The 24,700-nt window shown below is 33.1% G+C and overlaps 4 protein-coding genes across 8 annotated transcripts; 3 read left to right on the top strand and 1 right to left on the bottom strand.

Annotated features, from left to right (window-relative positions):
• Positions 1–6,052: 6,052 nt before the first annotated feature.
• On the top strand, positions 6,053–8,529 carry LOC121995898 (protein MET1, chloroplastic-like). The gene is made up of 7 exons (XM_042549673.1): positions 6,053–6,557; positions 6,646–6,752; positions 7,086–7,180; positions 7,550–7,626; positions 7,793–7,913; positions 7,989–8,048; positions 8,203–8,529. The coding sequence occupies exons 1-7, from the start codon at positions 6,184–6,186 to the stop codon at positions 8,341–8,343; spliced, it is 975 nt and encodes a 324-aa protein (XP_042405607.1). The 5' UTR covers positions 6,053–6,183; the 3' UTR covers positions 8,344–8,529.
• A 153-nt stretch (positions 8,530–8,682) lies between these two features.
• LOC121995897 (glutamate dehydrogenase 1, mitochondrial) lies at positions 8,683–13,619 on the bottom strand. 4 transcript variants are annotated; one of them, XM_042549670.1, is made up of 12 exons: positions 13,407–13,619; positions 12,947–13,235; positions 12,377–12,461; positions 12,156–12,282; positions 11,821–11,934; positions 11,099–11,320; positions 10,913–10,987; positions 10,521–10,637; positions 9,799–10,049; positions 9,530–9,605; positions 9,352–9,438; positions 8,683–9,086 (listed from the first exon to the last, which is right to left on the bottom strand). In XM_042549670.1, exons 4-12 carry the CDS (start codon positions 12,261–12,263, stop codon positions 8,901–8,903), a joined length of 1,236 nt encoding a protein of 411 aa, XP_042405604.1. In that variant the 5' UTR covers positions 12,264–12,282; positions 12,377–12,461; positions 12,947–13,235; positions 13,407–13,619; the 3' UTR covers positions 8,683–8,900. The 4 variants fall into 4 exon arrangements, with proteins under 4 accessions (XP_042405604.1, XP_042405603.1, XP_042405606.1 ...); XM_042549669.1 differs by lacking the exon at positions 12,947–13,235; XM_042549672.1 differs by lacking the exon at positions 12,947–13,235 and having other exon boundaries at positions 12,156–12,276.
• Positions 13,620–13,971: 352 nt separating this feature from the next.
• LOC121995900 (autophagy-related protein 8C-like) lies at positions 13,972–17,091 on the top strand. Of its 2 annotated transcripts, none has more exons than XM_042549674.1 (6): positions 13,972–14,129; positions 14,275–14,324; positions 15,345–15,400; positions 15,472–15,524; positions 16,608–16,726; positions 16,810–17,091. In XM_042549674.1, exons 2-6 carry the CDS (start codon positions 14,288–14,290, stop codon positions 16,902–16,904), a joined length of 360 nt encoding a protein of 119 aa, XP_042405608.1. In that variant the 5' UTR covers positions 13,972–14,129; positions 14,275–14,287; the 3' UTR covers positions 16,905–17,091. The 2 variants fall into 2 exon arrangements, with proteins under 2 accessions (XP_042405608.1, XP_042405609.1); XM_042549675.1 differs by having other exon boundaries at positions 13,979–14,129; positions 14,265–14,324.
• A 5,681-nt stretch (positions 17,092–22,772) lies between these two features.
• LOC121994626 (arginine--tRNA ligase, cytoplasmic-like) lies at positions 22,773–24,446 on the top strand. Its single transcript, XM_042548597.1, has 4 exons — positions 22,773–22,778; positions 22,832–22,933; positions 23,013–23,228; positions 24,372–24,446. Exons 1-4 carry the CDS (start codon positions 22,773–22,775, stop codon positions 24,444–24,446), a joined length of 399 nt encoding a protein of 132 aa, XP_042404531.1.
• The last annotated feature ends 254 nt before the right edge of the window (positions 24,447–24,700 follow it).

Genomic DNA, 24,700 nt, shown 5'->3' with positions numbered 1-24,700 from the left:
CTTTTCTCTATTTTATTTCATTTTAGATAAAAGGTTTTCTAATGACATTTGCCTTTAATTCTGTCGGTGTCTTTTAGATAATTATTATGATGAATTGGCTCTAACTAATTCTGGTTTTGTTGAGCATGACTAAATATATAATTTTTTAAATTGCCAAAATTTATAAAGATTTTTTAATTATAGATAAATGTTTTGAAAATAATTTCTTTATTAAATGTTTAAATGTAAATTACCTTCTCGTAGTTTAAGATTTATATTATGTAATAATTGCTTATTTTTAAAATAATGCAAAAATAAAAATAATAAAGTATTAAAAATTTATTCAGCGTATCTAAGTTGATATTTGAGAATTATATTCTAAAGAATTATACAAAAATAAATAAATAATTAATTAATTAATTTTTTTTACATATATTTGTGTCTAAACTATCTGTTCTTAATAATATTTCATGTACGGATATAATGAAAATTAGATAAATACATAGGATTTTATTTTATATCATTTTGAATTTTTTGAATTCATTAGTATCGAAATTTATTGATAAATTTTAAAAGTTTAAAATGATATGGAATAAAATTTTATATATATTATATGCAAATTGCTTTTCTCCTGACACGCGCCCCCCTTCTCTCTCTCTTCTCAGCAAATGACCATTTTATCTTCTATCTTTTTTTTTTTTTTAAATTTTTTTTTAAATTTTTTTAATTCATACTTATATATTCATACTTATATATTTGTAATTTTTTATTTTTTATTTTTAATTAATTTTTTTATTTTTTTTATTCATACTTATATATTTTTAAATTTTTATTTAGTTTAATTTTATTTAGTTTTATTTTTAAAATTAATTTTATTTTTAACTTTTTTCATTCATACTTATATATTTTAAAATTTTTATTTAGTTTAAATTTTTAATCAATTTTGTTTATTATTTTTCATTAATGCTTATATATATTTTTAATTTTATTTAGTTTTATTTTTTAATTAATTTTGTTTATTATTTTTTCATTAATATTTATATTTTTTTAATTTTATTTAATTTTATTTAGTTTTATTTATTATTTTTTTAATTTTTTAATATTTATTTAGTTTTATTTCTTTAATCAATTTTGTTTATTAGTTTTTTATCAAAAATTTTAATTTTATTTATTTTATTTAATTTTTAATTTTATTTAATTTTTATTTAGTTTTATTTTTAATTAATTTTATTTATTATTTTTTAATTTTTTAATATTTATTTAGTTTTATTTCTTTAATTAATTTTGTTTATTATTTTTTTATCAAAATTTTAATTTTTTTTATTTTATATAATTTTTAAATTACTTTCTTCCTTTAAATTATATTCTTAATTTGACATTTAAATTATCTACATCTAACTATTAACATATGTCATAATTTTTTCTCCCTTTAAATCATCTCTCCCTTAAATTACCAATTTTAAACTTTTGACATGTGTCAAAACCTCTCTCTTTAAATCCTTCTCTCACTCTTCATTTTTAATTACTCTTCTTCCTTCACTATTATCTCTCTCTCAGTCTCTCTTTCTTTCTTCTTGAAAATATGGATGATTATTTGGGTTTATTTTTATATAATTGGTCAATTGAGAATGATGTTCTTAGTCAAAATATCTCCAACAACAGTCGCGATTATACAATTGAATTTACCATATATCAAGTTAGTTATTATCATTTTTTATGTATATTCATTATTTATTTTAATTATATTAAGATTGGTAATGTCATACTTATACATCTTTGTTATATTTTTTATATAGATATTTAAAAATAGAGAAGATATGATAAATTGGGTAAAGACATTTAGTTTGAAGAATGATATTGTAGTGGTTATTAAAAATTCTGATAATTTAAAAGATGATAAGTTACCAAAGTGTCATCTTATGTGTGAAAGAGGTGGAAAGTATAAACCGTCACGATATCTATTTGATGGACAATCCTTAAAAAGAAATACTGGGACTAAAAAATGTGAATGCCCATTTGAGCTGCAAGGTATACCAATACCTTTAGATGATGTGATGTGGGGTTTAAGGGTTGTTTGTGGTTTTTATAATTATCAATTAGCAGAATATATTTATGGATATGAGTACCCGAGTAGGTTAAAACCAAAAGAAAAAGAATTTGTGTTTGACATGGCCAACAGCACCACACTTCGTGAAATTCTTAGTATTTTGAAGGAAAGAGATCCATTAAACACTACGATGATCAAAAGCATTTATAATACTATTTTCACAAATAAATCCGTTAAACGGGGTGACCTAAATTCTATTCAGTATTTCTTGAATCAATTAATCAAGAAAGAATACTTCCATAAATACCGTACAAATCCAGACACCAACGAAATCACAGATATTATTTGGGTTCATTCAAAAAGTCTAGAGCTGTCTGTCAACTTTTTCATTTGTGTTGATCATTGATGTCACATACAAGACCAATGAGTATCGGATACCACTATTGAAGGTTGTGGGTATCACATTCACAATGCGAACTTACTCACTTATGTTTACATATCTTTGTAATGAGAAGATAGAGCAACTGACATGAGCATTAGATACCTTAAAGAAGTGGATGGTTGAAAAGAAGACATCGTTGCCATTGGTATTTGTTTCAGATCGGGATTTGTCGCTTATTAATGTAATTGAAACATGTTTTCCCAATGCACGTCACATCCTTTGTATTTGGCACATAAACCAGTGCGTAATGAAGAAATACGCCCCTATGTTTGGTCTGGAGTGACAATATTTTTATGCATCATGACACTCACTCATTAATTCATCAACACAATGGTCTTATCAGCATAAGTGAGATGTCATGCGCAAAGAGTATCAACGATTCGAGGGTGCTCTAAATTATTTTTGGGATACATGGTTACGCTTTTACAAAGAGCGGTTTGTTTCAGCATGGGTTGATACATGTATGCACCTCGGGAGCAATTCAAATCAAAGGTATAGTCATTTTATAGTTTTATTATTTAAATTTTGTTCATTATTATAGTATTTAAACACAATGCATTTTTTTTATTACAGGGCATAATCTGCATATGCGAGATTACAGGACCTCCTTCATACAACACAGAACATAGAGGTCGACGTACGGGTAGAGATGAGCAAAGTGGACACCGCATATCTTCTTTCGGAGAAGCATCCACTTCAGGATCTAGGGTCTTTCAACCGATTGCAACATCTCAAGGGAGAGGAAGACGTGGAAGAGGGTCGAAGGTTCGCAATACTCAAACGACCCATGATTACTCTCCAGTTCCACCCATCCGTGATACTTATATTGAGAAATTACCTGTGCCTCTGCAGTGTTATATTTTTCACACTGTTGATGTTCAACCTTATGGTTATTGTAGATTCAGGGTAATAGCTGCACTAATTGGGTATGGTGAAGAAAGTTGAGTTCAAGTACTATTTGAGCCTATAGAAGAGATTCAACAAAATAAGGATCTATATGATCAACTTTATCCAGATCCAAATTTGATAACCAATCTATTATTCTCATTGAATTATTTCGAGCATTGGGCACCAGAAATATATTGGATGGACGCTATGCCTTTGGGAATTGTCATCGCATCAAGGTACAATCTTGTACTTCATACATTTGGTGAGAATATTGGGAGTTGTTTTACTCACTTGCCATTAAGAACTCCTTCAGTTCCAAACCAAGAGCGTCGAGAAATAGTTATTGCTCATATTGGCAATCACTTCGTACAAGTTTTATTATATTCTCATTATCCTGTACCACCCATTCCAACTTGGTGGTGACAACATTCATCGTATGAAGCTAAAGGATGAGTCACTCGTTACATGACACATACTCATTTGTGGTACGAAATAGTAGGTGCACCACCACCAAATGCATCAGGAGCAAAATTTGGAGGCAATATTGATTAAGATTTATATTTTTATATGTTTTTATGTTTTTTTTTGTATTATTACATGTACTTTTCATTTGGAAAAAATATGTTTGTTCCTAAGTTATGAATATGTTCATTATTAATTGGTAGTATTTTTTTTTAATTTTAATATAAACTAAAAATAAATAAAAGATTATAAACATATAAAAAAATTATTGAAAAGTTTTCATTTCGATTGTAGGTTGTGTAATTCGATTGTATCCCACCACTGATAAACACCGGAATAAGCGATATTCACTGGACCAGTAACACCTCCTCGAGTAAAAACTTCCACAACCGGTTGACCAAAATGAGGATCCCAAATTGCATGAGCAATGGGTCTTACATGTAAAGGATCTTGCATCCATGACTCAAAATTTACTAGTCTCATTTATTTAGGATCTCATAGTGAACTGTAGTCTTGGTTATTTTGGGAATATAGGCAGTATGCCTCCTTCTTTACTAACATGTGTAGGACTTATCCGTCCCCTCGGGACGGTGCGATGGTTAAGACATGGGGTGTTGCCACATGAGATCTTGGGGTCGAAACTCGACGTGACCGAGCATAACCTCTCTCATGTCTTGGCCATTTGCACTAATGGCTAGTAGCCATCCGTGATTTACCTCCTCCGTGTTGGCCTAGGGACGGATTGACGGGAGCGCTGGGGGCGAGTAAATCGCCTTTTACCACATGTGTAGAACTTATCCAACCAAAATTTCTATTATTCTTGATATAGTATTTGTTCACGTATTGACACAAGGATTGAGGAAGTTTTAGGAAACTAAATACTAGTTACTGACATAAGGATTGAGGAAGTTTTAGGAAACTAAATACTAGTTTAGAAAGATAAGGTAAAGTCCTTACCTTGTTTAGTTATATTTAGAAATAATTTTATAAGACCTTAAAATCAACAGTTAATTATATAGATATTTTTATAGAGAGGTAGTATAAATAGATGGAGACATATAGACTTTACATGAAGTTAGGAACAAAACAACAGACTTATAGAAACTGAGAATACTTCGTTTTTGGAGCTCTCTTTCTTACTCTTCGGGTTGAGACTAGAAGGGTTTTTATAGAGGAAGAGAGGGAAGAGAGCTACCTGAGAGGGAAGGAAATGAGCCATTTTTACAGTGGAGTGCATAATAAGACATCTGGAGGATAGAATGAAGATAAAAGTAAAAAGAATGTGGAAAGGGATTATTTTTGGGGTTGGAAGGTGGTCATTTTTGAAGTGGAGACATCTGGAGGATAAGAGAGAATGAAACTTTTAAGTAAAGTAAGGTGCTGTTTACTTGGGTGATTTGGAATGAGAATGAAATGAAATTTGATGTTTGATTTGAGAAAATGATAGTGAGATTTACGGATTCATTTCTCTAAATATAGAAATGAACCATTACTAAATAATACGGGGGTATGAAAATTATTCTCAATTCATTAATATTTACAATAATTCTTATTCTTATTCTCATTCCCTTATCCGAACCAAGTGCCTCTAAGTATGTCAAAGTAGTAAGAGTATCTGAGTTTGAGACCTTTAAAGTTCTAGCATATCTATAGAATCCTGGATGGAGTAGCACTGTTTCTAAGCTTCATTGTATGTTCACTTTTAATTTCTGTTCACTCCATTTAATTATTATTCATTTCACTGTTTGTAAGTATGGTCTACAAATCACTGTTTACAAACCAAAAACCAAAATTCCTGATACCTAAAAATTTTGGTATCACAAACCCAAAATTTCTGTACGTAAAATCATAATCAAGATTAATTTTAAATTGTAATTTTGGGTGAAGATAAATAAGTGTGCTATGTCCAAATGCATAATTAAAATATTAAAAAGAGTTACAAAATCTAGCGAAGATAAATAATGAGGAATTTACTTAGTTATAATAATGATAAAAATACATATGTCGTAATAAAAAATATTATAATTTAAAATAAAAAATGTAGTAAAATTGAAGAATAATAATCTTGACAAATAGAGAAATAATAATATAGAAAATCATAATTTTATAGCTATTAAAATTTCAGTTGTTTTATAATTCTATACAAGTAATAAAATAAATATGCAGATTAATTAAACACCGCATGAATATGAATTATCTGTTTTATAACAAAAAAAAATCATATCGACGTTTTCAGGAATGGGATTGATAGAAGAAACTGAACGCTAGAACAGCAAACATGAGCCACAGAACCCTCCTCATCTCTTCCTCTACCGATCGAGCAGAGCAGAGCAGAGCAGCACGGAGCGCGTAGCAGAATCCCACCATGGCCATCGTTGCTCCTGCTGCAAATCCCTTTCTCTGCTCCTCCCCCTCCCTCTCCACTCCGCATCCCAGCCGGCGATTCGCCCTCCAGTGTCTCCCCAGTCGCACCTCTCACAAGCCCTTACTCTCGAAGCGCTCGATCCGTGCCCCTAGGGCTTCACCTTCCTCCTCTTCTTCCGCAACGGAGGAGTCGCAGCCGCCGAAATCGAAGGCCGCGGAGGAGGGCGACCGGTACGAGGTGGAGCTGGAGAAGCCGTACGGGCTCAAGTTCATGAAAGGCAGCGACAGGGGGACCTACATCGACGCGATCGCGCCCGGTAGCAACGCCGACAGGTCGGGCAAGTTCACCGTCGGAGATAAAGTGATCGCTACAAGGTTTTGCCTTATTTTTGCCTCGCTAATCTTCTAAGCACCTATTCGATTTGGGGAAAACTCAGGAGTAGATGCTTAAAAATTGGTGCAGTGCTGTTTTTGGAACAGAAATTTGGCCAGCTGCTGAGTATGGTAGAACAATGTATACAATTCGTCAAAGAATTGGTCCTTTGCTCATGAAAATGGAAAAGAGATATGGTGAGTTCCCCTTCCATTTCTTATCCATGGAAAGCTTGGATTTTGTTAATTCTTTGAGTCACTTGCCAATTGCTATTTGTGATAAATCGGTTTCTGACAACTGACAATGAATTGATGCAATAGTAGAGGTTGGCGTTGTTTAATTGCTGCATCATTTGCATTGGTGGCCTTTGAGAATAGAGATGTAGATCATAAAATGAAGTAATTTTAGGATAAACATATATCATTCAAAAAAATGTTCAGAAGAGGACTAGATAAGATAGATGTTACACATGGTAAGTAGCTAGTGTTTATTTGTTGAATCTATCAAGCATTGTTCTCTTAATGCCTCAGGAGAGTTACCTGGTGCTGCTGACTTAACTGAGAAAGAAATTATACGAGCCGAGAGGAACTCTGGTGTCGTCAGTGACCGAGTGAGGGAAATCCAAGTGAGTATCATGGTTAAACTCCTAAACTTTAAGTAACTCCATATTGTTCTACTCTTCCTTTGCTGTAACTTATCTTTCAAATACGCACATTGACACTGTTACACCATTAACTGAATCTTGACTATTTAGATGAAGAAACTCAAACAAGTTGAACTGCTAGATTTTGGCAATTGACACCCCAAATTACTGAAAGTTTGAACTATAGGGTGATTGTACTAGATTACAAGTAGCTATTAAATATGAAAACACTGGCAAAAATGGTGTATGAGTAGGTCATAAGTGCCTCAAATACTGCCATTCTTGAACTGTTTGCATCATATAGGCAATTAGGTTCTGTTGCATATATAATTTTCATTTTTTTTCACCCAGATGCAAAACTACTTGCGCAAGCAGCAACAGAAAGAACAAAGGCAAAATGATCTTCGCGAAGGATTAAAGCTTTATAGGTAAAATTGGATGATTGTTTTGTTGATGAATGCGTGATTAAAGCTTTATTCAAATGACAGCTCGAAAGTTACTGAATACCAATGCTAAACCAACTATGCTCAAGAAAGAAACATTTGTCATTTTGTTTCTCATTGAAATAATGGCAAATTTCTTGATTCATACAAGGAGCGGGAAATACGAAGATGCTTTGGAAAAGTTTGAATCTATACTAGGCTCAAGACCTGAACCAGATGAGATTTCAGTGGCAAGTTACAATGTAGCATGTTGTTATTCCAAGCTTAATCAGGTAGGTGAAACTAATTTCATTTGCTTCAAAATTCACACAAAAATCAGAGAAGGCTGACTAAATGTCTGGATGCAGGTACAAGCTGCGCTCTCTGCTTTAGAAGATGCAATGAAAGCAGGATATGAGGATTTCAAGGTAATTAGACTCATGTACTTGCATATCTTGTTCATTTTGATGTATCATTGGTATGCCCAACAAAAATATGAAAAGGATTAAATGCTAGTTACATGATAAATAATAGATTCCATAACAATGTGTGAATATTGACATGATCTTGGAAATACTACAGACTATTCGCAATGATCCTGACCTTGCTCAGGCACGAGCTTCAGAAGAATTTGAGCCTCTATTGAAGAAATTTGATGAGTCCTTCATCAATGAGAGTGCCATAAATGCTATCAAGTCTATCTTTGGATTCAACAAAAAATAGAAATCTTTAGTCTCTGGTCCTTCAATTGTATAATTCTGTTCTTAAATTTTTTTTGAGGAAAAGCCTATTTCTGGCTCTCATGATTCTGAGCATAGAAAGAATACCTTGTAATAACTGGATCCTTTTTTTAATACTATATAATGTATACCTTCTTCAGCCAATTCAAAGATCTCTGGTTTAAAAGGAGTTTGATTCTTCCTTGACCTCAAATTGTCTAATAATTCTTCTTGTTCAAATTGATTCTTCCTTGACCTCAAATTGCTAAGCTTTAGATATAGTCACAGTGTTACCATGTTTCAAAGATTAGTAGCAAGTGCACTGATTCACTTGATCAAGTTATTTCTTCATAAGTAGTCTTCCATTAAAACAAACCTGTTAAAACCAGTTTAGTACACACATTCATTTAGTGTAATAAGGGCCATCAAAATCACTTGATGGTCATCCAAATCCAGACACAGACAAGCATCAAACCATAATAAGATTTGATGATAACAAGGTTCAAACTCCCTGTAGTTATTGTCTTGCTGTGACAATGTAATCAGGAAAAGGTATTAGAATTAAGCCTCCCATCCTCGGAGAACAGTTGCCCGTGCGACTCGGTTGACTCCAAGAGTAAAAGCCCCCATGCGGAGGTCACAGTTGTGTGTCTTGCACATCTCCTTCATGCCTTTGAAGCTTCTATTCATGTATGTTTTCAGCTCAGCATTGACCTTGTCTTCATCCCACATGAATCCTTGGATGTTCTGAGTCCAATGAAGGAAATATTAATCTTCAATTTGTTGAATGAAAAAGTCAAGATTCAAAGTTTAATGCTGTTCATTTTGTTATATGTTGCATGTGCCAAGTTATAACTCTATTCATATATAATCTTTTAACAAAGTTGATACTGAGTTCAAGAAAGATCTACTTCACATTCTCTAGAAAAATTAAACAACTCGCACTTGGTGAACTAGAGTTAGTCTATCCACAAACTAGAAAAGTAATAAGGGGCAAGCAGTAACAACTAACCTGAACCCACTCAAAATAGCTCACAGTAACACCACCAGAGTTTGCATATATGTCAGGAAGAATGACAACACCTTTCTTAGATAAGATCTGAAAATGTAGGGAGGAATTATAATCTATAAGAGTCCGCTTAGTGATGATCAAGTGCTTGAATCAATCATGCCTAAAACTTATGTATCACCTCATCAGCCTCAGGATCACTTGGATGATTTGCTGCTTCAATAATGAATTTGGCCTTTATGTCATTAGCATTTTCCCTTTAGAGTGGAAGAAGAAAAAATGGTCTCAGATAATTCAGTATAATAATAAGCTCAACTAGCAAGCAACTATATACTTTGTTTCTTTGATTTAGTTGTGTCATGTTTGGAAAAATGACTACAAGTAGGCTATAGAAATTCTATTTTTTATTTCCCAAAAAGACACAAATACAAAAATCATGAATGAAATAACCTGTTTATAACACCTCCAAGTGCTGCTGGGATAAGAACGTCGCAGTCTTCCGTAAGCAAGGAACTTGGATTAATTGATTCTCCACCATTAAAACCTTTGATTCCATGATTCTCTGCCGAGTGTTGGAGTAGTTTTTCGATGTCAATACCTTTAGGATTCTTTATGGCTCCTGTGACATCGCTAACAGCAATCACCTTACCACCAGCTTCACTAATCAGTTGAGCAGCCCAAGAACCAACATTACCAAAGCCCTGAACATTAAAAGAAACATGTTATTATCATTAATGTAAGTTTCCGTCGAAAAGCCCCCATTGTGAAAATTGGTAAGACTGAGTTTTGATTATCACACAGTTTGGGTATACAAAATTTGAAATAGAATCCGTAATGTAGTTCTTTTAGGGGATACTTAACAGCATGCAAAAATAGAGCATCTCAAGGGAACTCAAATCAACACAAGGGATGAAAAGGGGTTATAGTATAAAATGGTAAATATTCCTCTACTCATTGTATGTAACCATTTTTCATTCAATGGATGTTCTTCCATCTCAGCTGCTACAATGGCAGTATAGGAGCAAATGTCTTTAACTCCCATATATATTATAATCCTATGAGATTCTCAATCTGTAAAAATAGCATTGTTTTAGTTTTGTAAATGATTTTTCAGTTGATCAATAGCTCAGATTTTATATCTCATGAGCAACGACAAAGTTTGGTAGCTTCACCTGTATTATAAAACGCTGATCTTTGATGGATTTTCCATAGTCAGCAAGGAGGCTTTCTGTTGCAAACAGGACTCCCCTTCCAGTAGCAGCATCTCTACCAAGCGATCCACCAAGATCCTTCAAAAACAATTTATCATTTAGCAGCTGAAATGTATGAAATAAATTGCTGCTATCCATAGAGAATGAAATTTGTGATCAAAATCAGATCAGATCAGATCATTAATCTGAGTCAATTACATAATTTATTAAATTTGATCAAGGTTGGTTCAAATTTGATATAACAGAATCCATATATCAGTTTGGTTCAGACAAAAGAAAACCTAGACAGACATTTTCAACAATAAAAATAAAAAATTCAGCGATCTTTGATGGATTCATCAGAGTGCACTTACAATGGGTTTTCCAGTAACAACAGCCGGTGAGTAGCCATGAAACTTTGAGTACTCATCCAGTATCCAAGCCATTGTCTGTGGTATTTGCAGGAAAGTAGTTGGATCAATCGATCGAGAAGCACATCGAAAGCAATATTTGCTCAGCAAACATCAGAAAAGTTATAAGGAAAAGTAGAGACAATTAACCTGTGGGTTAGTTCCCATATCAGGTGCTGGGACATCAGTGTGAATGCCAATTAGATCATGTATTTTCTGTGTGAAAACTCTAGTAAGTCGCTCGAGCTCAGAGACACTAAGTTCTCCAGGACTGCAACCAATTCCACCTTTTGCACCTCCATATGGTATATTTGCTACAGCTGTTTTCCAAGTCATTAATTGTGCCAAGGCATTCACTTCATCTGGGTCAACCTAAAACATATCATATCCAACATTTAGAATTCACTCATTTAATGTCTTTTACTATGGTTTTTAACACATTACTTTGATATCTGATCAGCACTGTATGAATGAAAATGCAATCTAGAGACTTTTAAAAGATCTCGAACTCATATACAATTATCAACCACCTTGGATTTAACTCATTTGACAGGAATTCTATTAGAAAAAAAAATAAATTCTGCACTGTTTTTGGCCAATCAAAGTTCTTATGAGATAAAAAGAAATAGGTGGCCTGACTTTTTTATAACCAAAAAGAAGTTGAGGAAATCGACATAAAGGAAGTTTCTTATCATAAATTTTTGTTGTAAGATGTTGTGCATAGTAGTAGCATAACTGTTGGCAGACATGAACAAACTATGATCATGTTTGTTTCCAGAGACATTTAGCTAAGGCAGACACCATGCGAAGTAAAATGATTTGTCAAGAAGACCTGCCAACTAGAAGGTAACCTAATTAATATGCATACCCACCTCATGATGAAATCTGATTCCTCCCTTCATAGGACCTCTGGCATTATCATGTTGCACCCTAAAACCCACAAAAGATGCCAGAGTACCATCATCTTTTGGAATTGTACATTCAACCTGCAGAAAAAACATACAATGTCAAAATAATATGGCAGCCCACTGTTAAACAAATAGTTGTCAAATAAATTGTGAGGTGCGTGATTATCAATCAACAACTCACATTGCAAACTTATTTCTTTTCAGGTTGACTAAGATGGATAAGCCAACTAAGATTTTTTTTCTTTTAACACATGGCATCATATTTTGCAGAGCTTTTGAAGTGTGCTTAGCTAGTTTACCTTGATCTCTCTAAATGGAATTAGTAAACTCTTTTCGAGCTTAGAGTCCAACCCCAGCAGCTTAGCAGCCTGTTTGAAATTTCTGCTTGTTGCAACTAATGCGTTCATTTTCCCCCAAAACCTGTCACTTCAATAACAAAAAGAATATGAATGAATGAAACCAACAACCCAACATTTATACAGCCATCTCCTTCCTCTAATGTCAATGGTTGGGTCCTCACCAGAACCTTTACAAAGCACACCTGTTGGAAATTTCCACTCCCAGTGTCTACCTTCCCGGAACAAAACACTGGCGTGCAACCAAGTCTGAATAGGGAATACGAAAGATGCTTAGTCACTCCAAGCACGAAACACAGATAGAGTAAAATACAAGCCAGTGGTTACACATGTGTTGATTTTTGACAGGAATGCATAACAGAAAGAAAGAAATGACACCTGTTCCTGACACAAAAGCCTAGCTAAATGTCAAAAGCTTGGAGGAGACTAACCAGAATTGTGTTATCAGGTGAAACGCAATGAAAAATTTCATGCTTCACATGAGGATTAGGAAAAAATACCATTGAGTGTGAGCAGGAGCCACGGCATTATATGACCATGGTTTCATACATTCAATGATCAAAGTTCACCTAAATGACAATTACTCCAGTAGTCTATGACCATTTATTATTGTACGATATCATGTTTTGCACATAAAACACGACCAAAGATCTGGTTTTAGGGCAGAAATCATATAATACTATGCGCGAGGCACAATCTGAAACAGAAAAGGGAATAGAAGCAAGGGCAAGTACCAATCCGGCTGGTGGCAGGGAAATGATGCACAAGCTTCCGGGAGGGAGGCGGAAGGAGTATAAAAGGAGTCGGGGAAGGGCGAGGAATCCGCATCCAGAGCCTGGGTGGGGGAATCCGCCATGGCTGCTGGGCCTACTGCAGTGCACTATAGGCGGAATCAGCTTCCATTAACGGCCATTTGATGGAGTAGAGGGAATCCCATCGAGCCTTCGTAGCGGCTTGCGAATTCGTGGATTCCACCTCCTCTTCCCACCTCGGCAGTTTTGTTCAGAGGAAAAAAAAACATCACTGTTTAGGGTTTTTCTCGTAAGAATTGAGCAATGGCGATGGGTAGATCAAATAAAGGAGGGAGAAAGACGGAGAGGAACACAAAATTGAAGATTTTTTTTCTACCAAAAACAATTCTCAAATGAAAAAAGAAAAAGAAATGGGCAGAAAGGAGAGGAGCAGGAATTGTACCGTGCAGCTCAAATCCAAATGGCAATGGTGGTCTCCAACAGCAAGAGGGGGACGGGCGATCAATGGATTCCATCACTCCTCACATTGTTCTCTTCCGCTTTATGCTCTCTGAAAATAAAGCATCATCGCCTTCATCGTCATCATTATCATCATCATCTTCCACTCGATGGCTGCAAATTTTCTGATCTCATCTCCTTTGACATCAACAGCCCTTCTAGTACTGGAGAATGACTCACAAATCCACACTTTAATTTCCCTTTTTTTTAATAATTATTTTAAGAAAAAATTATTAATTGGCCAGAATCAGGAAACAAGGACTGGTTACTCAAAACGTTTGTACCCCAGAATTTACCTACCTTCTCTTTCATGTCTTTGCTGGATAAATTAACCGTCCCAAGCCAATGCGGGTCCTGCTGGATCGCCCAGTTGGAAGGCAGGTATGTTTTGGAGTTGACGACTGAATTCTCTCTCACGATTTTACTCGCTGGTTTACCATACTCGTGAGTGATCCATTGCCGCGGGCCCGGTAATAAACAACGGGTAAGGTAAGTTACGCTGGTAAATTGCTTCACGCAATCCTCCCCTTTATCGCTTCTTGCGCCGCCCGTGAGCAATAAAGGCGAACGGTTCGCGAAACCCTCGAGTCTTCAATTCCCCCAAATCCCTCGCCCAGCCTTCTGATCGAGCGATTCGAAGACCTCCGCCTCCTTCACGTTGTGCTTTGTACGTGAGATCTTTGTTTTTTCAACTCGTCTGGTTTTATTTCAATTGAAGAACAAATGATGATAGGACGATCGTATTTTTTTTATTTTTTTTTTTCATTTGGAGATTGACATGGCCCCTTGTTTTTTTTTTGAGGCGATTGCAGGAGACAGGGATTGATGGAGAAGAGTTCATTCAGGATGGAACATCCTTTCGGTTTGTGTTTTTCCCCTGATTTTTTATGGAACATAGACGCTGATTTGATGAGGGTTGTGGAATGAATTTGATTATTTTTGACTGGTTATAATTGTTTTTGAGGGCTCGAGTTGGTTATATTAAAATGTTTTTTTTTAAAAAAAAATATGTTGGGGAAGAGGAGTTCCATGAATGCGAACTCAGATGAGCTGTGGAAATCGGATCCATTTGTCTATATTATTTGTCCTTGTTTGTTCAAAATAATCACAGGAAAGCAAATTGTATCACTAGTTAATCGATAATCATTACCGATGCTTAATAGACTTTTGTGATTTCGTTGAAGTTGAGGGTTTCGTTGCTGATTTGTAACATTCCTCTTAATAAGAATGTATAAACTATTCTTTCTAAACTCTAGAGACAGGTTTTATGAACGACCTACGTTAAGATGACTACTTATAATGTGTTCAGTAGTATTCTCAGTAAGCAATCTCATTTTCACATTTTAAGTGGTATATATAACATGATTACATCATCCTGTGCCCTCTAGGCTAAAATAAAAAGAATTATTTATTGATCAAAGTGTTGGGCTATTTGGAAATAAAACGAAGTAGTGGAGATGAGAATCTATGTTGAATATGTGAAGATATTTAGAAATAAAAATTACCAGTGTTTGAGAATATCAAGTTGTAGCTTCAACAGATGATAAAAATAAGCAAAATACATTGAGATGATATAAATATGGTCAAAAGCGATAAATAGATTCTATAATTAAAAGAGTTAGTCTATTAAAATAAAAGATGGAAGTGGTATAGGGAGATCAGATGGAACATTAGTCCATTTAATTAGAATTATTTTATTTATTTGGATATCACTAATGCTATAACCTTGCATCTAGTTCAATGGAGGGATTAGATTCATCTCATCCTATCAAACATCCCTTATCAAACATCTAGTATAATTTTCATGTAATGATTTAAAGTTGATGCTACCACTTTCTAATTTGCTTAATCTTTATTCCACTAAAAAACCTCTGCATTGCAGAAAGGAGGCAAGCTGAGGCTGTTCGTATCAGTGAGAAATATCCTGATAGAATTCCAGTAAGTGATGTCATGAGGTTATTCACAAAATATTACTCTATATACATTGTTTCATTTTGTTTTATATGTAGGTGATCGTGGAGAAGGCTGAAAGAAGTGACATTCCAGACATTGACAAGAAGAAGTTGGTCTCTTACCTAAATGCATTTTTTTTTAATCATTTGTTGAAGCATATTTTGGTTCTGTTGAATTGTAGGTACTCATAAATTGTTGATTGCTAATTTTAAACAACTTATAGAATTTTGTATATTTGTTCTTTGTATATCTGATCAAAGAAATTATTATATCAATCCCAAATTTGGTCATCATTAGTACCTCAATGATAAAATCCAACAAAAATCAGGCTATTCTTATATGCTGTATTTCTTTTATTATTTTAATCATTGGGTTACAAAGAACAACCCATGCTAAAACTGAATAAACTGTTGGATGATTCTTCAACAAAACAAATTCAACATGGTATTGGAATATTAGTTTCAATCCCAGCAATGCCAATTAAGATATATTCCTAGTTATTAAGCTTGGTACATGTTTGATTGGACAGTTGGAGTAATGGAGTTGTTTTGCTAGACCCGGAGAATAGGCGACGAGGAATTTTATGAGTGTAATATATACTGGGTTTTTCCCAATGGTTTTGGCAGTCAGGAAACAATGGTACAAATAATAGTATAGCAAATCTGAGAAGTTTAAATTGAATATTTGAGATTATTAGAAAGAGTAAACCAAACAAATGTTATTATTTGGTAAATAGTTACAATAGTTGCATTCGATGAGCAAATGAGAGAAAATTGACTGAGATCATACATATGAGTTGAATTGATTAGAGTTGAATATACAAGGAATAGAGGGAAATGAAAGTGAGACTTTATAAATAATTTAGCAAAAAAATTTTACTTGATATGCACATTTCTAGGGATATAGCATGTGCAAAGTTTTCACTTAGGCTATGCCGGGAAGTTTGGACTAACTTGGTTTGATTTGCTGCTGCTGATGGTATCCAGTAAGCACTAGGGGCAGTAACTTCTCACCCTTTATTCACAATGCAGACATCCCTAGCAAGTTTTTTTTCCCTTCAAGTTGTTGATGTTGAAGTTGAGTTAGTTTGATACTTACATCAATTTGTCCAGATTTGTTGATCCAGTCCATTTCCATTTCAACCGATGAATGTTTTTCCTAGATTTTCAATCTGGTGTATAATTTGATGCAGGTACTTGGTTCCTGCTGATCTCACCGTGGGACAATTTGTTTATGTGGTTCGCAAGAGAATTAAGCTGAGCGCCGAGAAGGCAATCTTCATCTTCGTTAAGAATGCACTACCACCCACCGGTGAGATTCTATCAATGAAGTTACACATTTATAAGCTCGAAAACATTTTCTCATCAGAAAGTGGTGATATTTTTTCATTTTAGCTGCCATGATGTCTGCGATTTATGAGGAACACAAGGACGAGGATGGCTTCCTGTATATGACCTACAGCGGGGAGAACACTTTCGGTTCCGACTAACCATCCCAAATATCTTCTGTGAATAAAACCTGATTCGATGTACATTCTCTGCATCCCTGAGCTCAAATATGACCTTTTGTTTTCCATTTGCATGGATTTGTTCAGTATAATCTCACGTTTCTGAAGACTGTTTAATATCCTCTTGCATATTGGACATATTCAAAGTCGTCCTATTCATTCTATTCTATGTTGCTTATTTGTTGGAAATTTATCTTGTAAAAAAAAAGAAAAAAAATCTAAACTTTCTAATGAAGAGAATCAAAATTTTCAAAGGGAAGGAATGAACTAAATGCCTCTCATTAATACTCTTTATCTACATCGATATAGTTATCCATAAGAGTAGTTTGAGATATGCCTAATACAAAGTTAAAGTGGTGCTTGAATTTTCTATGAAAAAGTGTTGTTTTTTGTGAAGTATAATCATTTTAACATTACTGCCAAAACACGTAGCTGCTATGTGCGAATTAGATACCATGGTGGTAAAATATAGGGTGTATTTTTCAAATAATTTGGTTTAATTTATTTAGGGCACAACTGATGAAGTTGGGGTGGTGTCGATAAATGAATATTTTTGAGTCCATCGTAACATTTGAAAATTGGGGAAAAAAAACCTTTAATCCCTTTATATATATATATATATATATTTTTTTTTTTGAATTGAAATGAAAAAAATTACATGTGTTTTCGGGCCAGTTTTTTAATTATTAATTAATTGAATAATTTGCCTGCGTAAGAAAAGAAAAGTTTGTGAGTTAACAGTTGATATTATCGATGTTTTTTTTTTTTTTTTTTTTTTTTTTTTTTTTTTTTTTATAGTCAAGTTAGTGATTAATTGAGATGTGAGGTTTTATATAATCTACGCAGTTAGAACGATAAAAATATACATTTTAAAATACTTAATTTTATTTTATTTGTATAATTAAATATTAATCTTTATATATTGTTAGATGTTACATACAATTTATTTATTTTAATTAGTAAATTAGTAATCATGTAAATGTTGAAAATATCAATTATGGCCTTGAATCATCTAGAATTAATTAATAAATCAACAAATGACATAGAAGTAGATATAAATTATCAATACATTCAATATGATTTTTTTCTCTTAAAATTATCAAAAAAATATCAAAAAAGATAAAGACATAATTGCCATCTATATATTTTTTTTTTCACATTTAACTTTGGTGAATGGGGGTTAAATGTTATTTTTAAAATACAAGGGGGAATACTATTTGATAAAAAATAGAGGAGGGTTAAAGGTATTTTTCCATTGAAAAGTTTTTAAATCGCGCATATCAAAAGACATGACCTCTTGATTTGGTTTGGGTGACTTGTCATTTCTATTTCTTACGATGATATTAACTTTTCACATATTGATTTTTAATGCATCCGAGTTATATTTTTTGAAAAATTTAATTCTCTCTCATCCTCTCTCTCCACTGAGTGACATTAAGTTCTGTATTTATCATCATCTCCAACCACAAGATCTATTTTGGTGCACTTTCAACACCAATTGGTGTCATTTGAGCACCAAAATTTTTTCCAACTCCAACTAATGCACACCATTTTCTATACTAAAAGGAATATTCTTTAGAATATTCTATTTTCCATCTTATAATTTATTATTCAACATACATATTAATTTATTAGATATTTTTATTATGATAATAATTACTATTAAAATTAAAAATTTTATTGTATATGATAACTAATTTTTATGATATTATGTTTTTAGTTACAAGAAGAGAATAAAATTTTATTGAAAGATTTGAATATCATTGTTGATCCGATAATGCGTGAATTTATTCGTGGTGAACAAGTCAAAATTATACAAAAGAGGACTGAAAACCAAAATCTTAATCAATTCCACATCAAGGAGAAGGATCTAGGATCAATTCGTCTCAAGAAGAAGGACAAGGATCTCAAGATCCTTTGAATGATTCCAGGAAATTTTTTGATTATTTCGGTGGTTTATTAGGAGGTGATTTTCCAGAATATTAAACATTGATTTGTTTAGTATTACAATGTTATTGTAGTTATTTAAATGTATGTTTACTTTAGTGTTTGTGGCATCTTTAAATTATATGATAAACTATATGTTATGTATTTTGAAATTTTAAATGTTTAATTATGTGTTTGTTATGAAATTACCAATATTATAAATTTTAATATATTTATAATCTTAGTAATATAACAAATATTTTAAATACTAATTATTTAAGTTAATAACTAATATAAATTTATAATATATAAAATTTACATAACAAATTCAATTAAATTAAATAATATTAATTTATAATATTTAAGAATATTTTAAATATAAATTTAATATTATAATATATTATATTTAAAAAATCCGTACTTGCACCATTTTGGTGCAAGTTTTGGGATCTCCATTGGAGGAGATTCGGTGTCCCTTTTACACAAAAATGGTGTAAAAAGGCACCGATTGGAGATGGTCTCATACCTCTTTCAACTGTTACACAATGTCATCATGAACGGGGTCTGAAATACACAATGAAGGATATTGTTGGATTCCTTGCACTCTTAAAAACCCACGAGATCTAAAATGGATTCAATCATACATGTCTTAATCGATCAATAGATTTTGATCAAAATCCACTAATGAACCTAAATAGGTCAAAACCTATTAATAGACTTAGATAGGTTTGATTGAACTCATTTCATATCATATGGATTTCTGAGACTATAAGGAGTCCAATGGTAGAATGTGATATTGTCTCCGAAAAATTAGGTTCACGTTGAGCTTGATCTGAATTAGACCAAGCCCGAAGGATCAAACCCACGTTGTGTTTGATCTGAATGTTCGGAGGATCAGGCTCAATGTGGGTCTGATTTCTCGGAGTCTAAGATTACATTCTAATTGAAAGTTAGCATAATATTGTAACATCTCTAGAGAAACTAAAATAAATAATGGATGACATCGTTGACGGTTGGACTCCTTATCACCTTAAAAATCCATAAAATCTAAAATAGCTTCAATCATACTTATCTAAGTTGATCAATAAATTTTAATCGAAACTCGTTGATGGATCTCAACAAGTCCGATTTGACCTATTTTAGATCTCGTAAGTTTTTGATGCTTCATGGAATCCAATAATATCATCTATTGCTTATTTCAAGTCTTATTCATACTGAGGTTGCTTTTATAATAACAGGAAGAGATATAATAAGTACAGAGGTCAATGTCACAAAGCGGAGAGAGGATTAGAAATATGATGAGATAGAAATTATTCTTGAATTAAATTTTCTAAAAATATGGCTCGGATATATTGAAATATATTGACGGGAGGAAATGGAGTTAAAAATTTTCCAAATCTAAGCCGGCCGTCCATTTCTGCTATTTAAATATATCATAATCTTTAGTTTTTAATGTCTAATAGATATGAATAGACAATATTTATTTTAAAAGTCATGACTCCCTCTGTAGAACAAAAATCAGAGCGTACTGTTATTGTTGCTGTTAATACGAATGAGGCAAGAAATCCGGAATGTGTCAGTTTTAAAAAAAAAGGCAAGATTCTTCTTAGAAGACTACTCTATGACCAAACGAAACCATGGGAGCCACAAAGAACATCCATATAGCATCAACCTCTAGAGCCTCCAGTGATTGCACCTAAACCTAGCAATCATGAACAAGAAGGTCCCTTCAACATTCACAGAGCATCATCAACCTACAGAGCTTCCTGTGATTGCACCTCAACCAAGTTACAGGAATAGGAAGGCTTAATCTTTCCAACATTCACTGAGCATCAACCTTCAAACCTCCTTTGATTAATGCATACTCAAAGACAGAGAACATCCACAAAACATAAACCTCAGCCTGTGATTGTTGTTGCTCAACCTATTTCTAACTTAATTTATATATACTTGTTTCTTTTAGAAGATGTATATATACTTATATGTTTTTAATTTGTTTGTTCTAAACAATTTCATTTAATGCAACAATAATTAGTTAATATTTATTTATAATTATCGTATGTATGATGAAGGCTCAAACAATTTACAAATAAATTTGAAAGAAATACTAAAAATTCATGGAAGATCCAGTATATTAAAAATTTTGGCATGATATATACTATAACCAAAAAGTTTCGATATGATATTAATATGTAATTTAATAATTTGATATTCAATATATCGTACTGATATCAGAATTTGAGTATAAATCGTATTGAATTTATACCTAAAAAATTGATATACTAAAGTTTCGGTATACTAAAATTTTTATACGGTATCGATATAAAATCTGTATATTTAAGTTTTTTGTACGGTATATATTATTAGATTTCACATATATCTAAGGAGCATTTGGTTTAGGGGAATAGGAGTGGGAAATGAGAATGAGAATTATTGATTGTCATTGTTAATGTTTGGATTATAAGAATATGAATACAAATAAGGGAATAAATCCTTGAAATTGGGTAATAACTCATTCCCATATACCTTCCCTTCAATGAGTCATTACTCTATTTTCATCAATTAAAATATTTCCTTATTCCAAAAATACCTTTGACCTAAAACTAAAATTTTCTTCCTTAATATCAAATATCAAAATATATTTATTTATTTTTTCTTTTATATCACTTCTCTCTCCTTGTTTTCTCTCATCATATTTTCTCTCTCATCATTTTATCACACACACTATTACTATTAGAAATATGATCTATTATGACACTTTCTTTATGACATTTAATTTTTAATGTTATTATAAATAATTTATAATGACATATATCAAAAGAGGTTATTTTAAGTATTAAAATATCATTTTAGGTTATGTATGGTGACAAATTTTAATAATGTCATCATATCACATATTTAATGTATAACGTGTATTTTTTTCCCACAGCCGCGTTATAGATTTTGCCCGAGCGTACTGTTCCCTCAAGCGCCGATTCTTTCTTCTCGTGTAGAATCCCTAACTTTCACCGTCGCCGCTCAAATCACCACGCTCAAGCGCCGCTACCTCCTCTCCCTTTTTCCTCTCTAACCTGCTCTTGCCGTCGCCACTCCTCTCCCCCACGCTCATCATCTCTGTCCTCACCCTTTTTCCTCCCTAACCCATTCTCGCCGTCACCGCTCCTCTCACCCATGTTCACGCATCCTTGTCGCCGCCGCCGCCGCCGGCCTCCATCGCTTGTCTCCACCACAATTCCTCCACAGCACTGCCTCCTCTGTGATTCCTTAGGTTTACGGAAGGAAGTAGTGAGTGGAGGTTTTGGTCTAATAAATTTGAAGCTTTCAAGGTATTTCAATTTGAACCCTACCTCCATGAAAGTAACACTGATTGATTCCCCAACCATACAAGAATCCCTTGAATCGTTATTCCCAAATGAAGTCCAGCCCATTGTTGCGGCTTGCCAAGCAAAGTTCGGTGATTATCAATGGTGAAATTCTTACTATATTCTTCTTCAGCAAAGCACTTCGGCCAAATTTCAGCAAAGCCTCTTTGTTTCTCTGTTGTGTGCTTGATAAACTGACTATGCAAGTCTATTGCATTTTGAGTTCTTATTAGTTAGAATGTATAATTGTTATTGCCACTGCAATTCTCCTCTAATTTAGATATTTATAAGATTAATTTCTCTATTGTTTCATAATTATAGTTATCATCTTTACTATTTGCTCTTTGTTTGGTGAATGAAAATGACTAGAAAAACCTTGATGTAGCAACAATGCAATGGTAATTTGGTCACAATTGAAGGGGAAAACAACCCAGTTCAAGAAACCCAGTTCTATTGGCCAGATACCTCATAATTCCCATTAGCATCAATTCCTACATAATGTTTGCAAAGTCAAAAATTCACAGCCAATTAGGTGCCGCCATATTACATTGTTCTGATACTCATGGCGGTTTGTATCATTTTTTTTTCTCTAAAACGAGTTTGATATGACATTTTATACAGGCAATTGCCAAAAATCTTCCTGAATCTGAGATGATTGAATCTACCTCTGTTGCTAGACCTGGATTTGTGAATATAAAATTTTCAAACAAGTGGATATCTAAGGTAAAGAAACATTAATCTGTTTCCTCAGTCATATCTTTCTTTCTTCTATCTGTTATGCAGAAATTTAAATATGACACAGCATATCCAAAACATGTTGGTAAATGGGATTGAGCAATGGGCACCAATACTTTCAGTTAGAAAGGCAGTGGTAGATTTCTCATCACCTAATATTGCAAAGGAAATGCATGTTGGTCACTTAAGATCCACCATTATGGGTGACACTTTAGCTCGCATGTTGGAGTTTTCAAACGTGGAAGTCCTTCGAAGGAATCATGTTGGTGATTGGGGTACACAGGTAACATTTGTGGTTCTTTTTGTCTTTTCTGTAAGGGTCTTCCTAAATTAAGTTACTGAAGAATCAATCTTGTTGTTATTTTATTTTGTGTTTCCTTTAAAAGTCAGATCTTTTTTTTTTTTGACTATTAGTCTAATGTACTGAGATTGGTTACTTCCCGCATAACATTTATACATTATCTGTCTTATGTTCTAAGTTTGATACCTAGTTCTCTATCTCCTGGCTTTGCCTTTGGTATCTCGTGATCAATTTATACACTGCTGCAGTTCTTGCAAGTATCTCATCATACAAAAAGGGGCCTGATCAACTATGTTTTGTAAAACAACTCGTGGTAAATTGCTTTTAAACTTTTAAGAGAAACAGTTCTTTTACAGACAAAATAAAGTTATGAATTACAATCACTGACATACATGTTGACATGGAATTTTTTAACATGTAAATCCGATATATTCCCCTGTTTGATATCCTAGTTTGTAATGTGATTATGCTTGATAAGTTAAAAAAGGTAATATAAATGGTAAACAGTATTTATTTGTCCACTAATCCACCATATAAGCTCTTGTTCTCCTCCCCTCCCTTTGCTTGTAGTAGGGATTGCCACCCCTACTACCTCTTCTGCAGCCCTTATACAAAGCATCCTTGGAAAATTTCCTTTGCATTTTGTTTTATTATGCTTTCCACCAAGTAACTAAATGCAATCGGTATATCACCTCTGAAGTGGCACACTTAGTATTACCTATGGATATCTACTATAGTGTATTATATTAATATAGGATATATTCCATATTAAGTTGTATTATATTAGTATAATACAGAAAAGGGTGTAAGTTTAGTGTCATTATTTTAGTGAGAGCCATAGTTTCATGGCGCTTGGGAACGTGATTCCCATTACAACAACTTAACCAGAACTGTTACGGTGGTACCTTGACTTAATGCATTGTATGTCTATATAAACTTTGAATAAGGTGGATTCTGTGTATGACGCTACCTTTTAATTATTGACTATTGTTGTTCTATCAGGGATGCCATGTAGTTTTGTTAATTTTATATTTTAATTACTCATTAATTAAACTTTATATTTTATATACTTATTGTCGCCTCTTGTAAATTGTTGTTGAATAAATTTATTTTATTCTTCTGCAGTTTGGCATGTTAATCGAGTATTTGTTTGAACAATTTCCAAATTGGGAGGATGTTGGGGGATCAAGCTATTGGTGACCTTCAGGTGTGATATGATATTGCTAAGTTTTTGTGGATTTATCATGTTTTAGAATGTGATCATGCCTTAGTGGTAAGGTTTGTCGTGGAACCATGCTCTATAAACATACAATTCATAATATACTCATCCAATAGTCTGAGATCTTTATTTTATTTTTTTTTAAATTAATGCAAAAAATTTATCTATATGTAAGCATGTCTCATAATTTTAATGGATCTTGTGAAGAATGTTGAGTTAGGTTTTAACTGTGCCC

Source organism: Zingiber officinale, chromosome 6A, assembly GCF_018446385.1.
Source record: "Zingiber officinale cultivar Zhangliang chromosome 6A, Zo_v1.1, whole genome shotgun sequence".
Lineage (NCBI taxonomy): Eukaryota > Viridiplantae > Streptophyta > Magnoliopsida > Zingiberales > Zingiberaceae > Zingiber > Zingiber officinale.
This window is presented reverse-complemented; position numbering and strand designations above follow the sequence as displayed.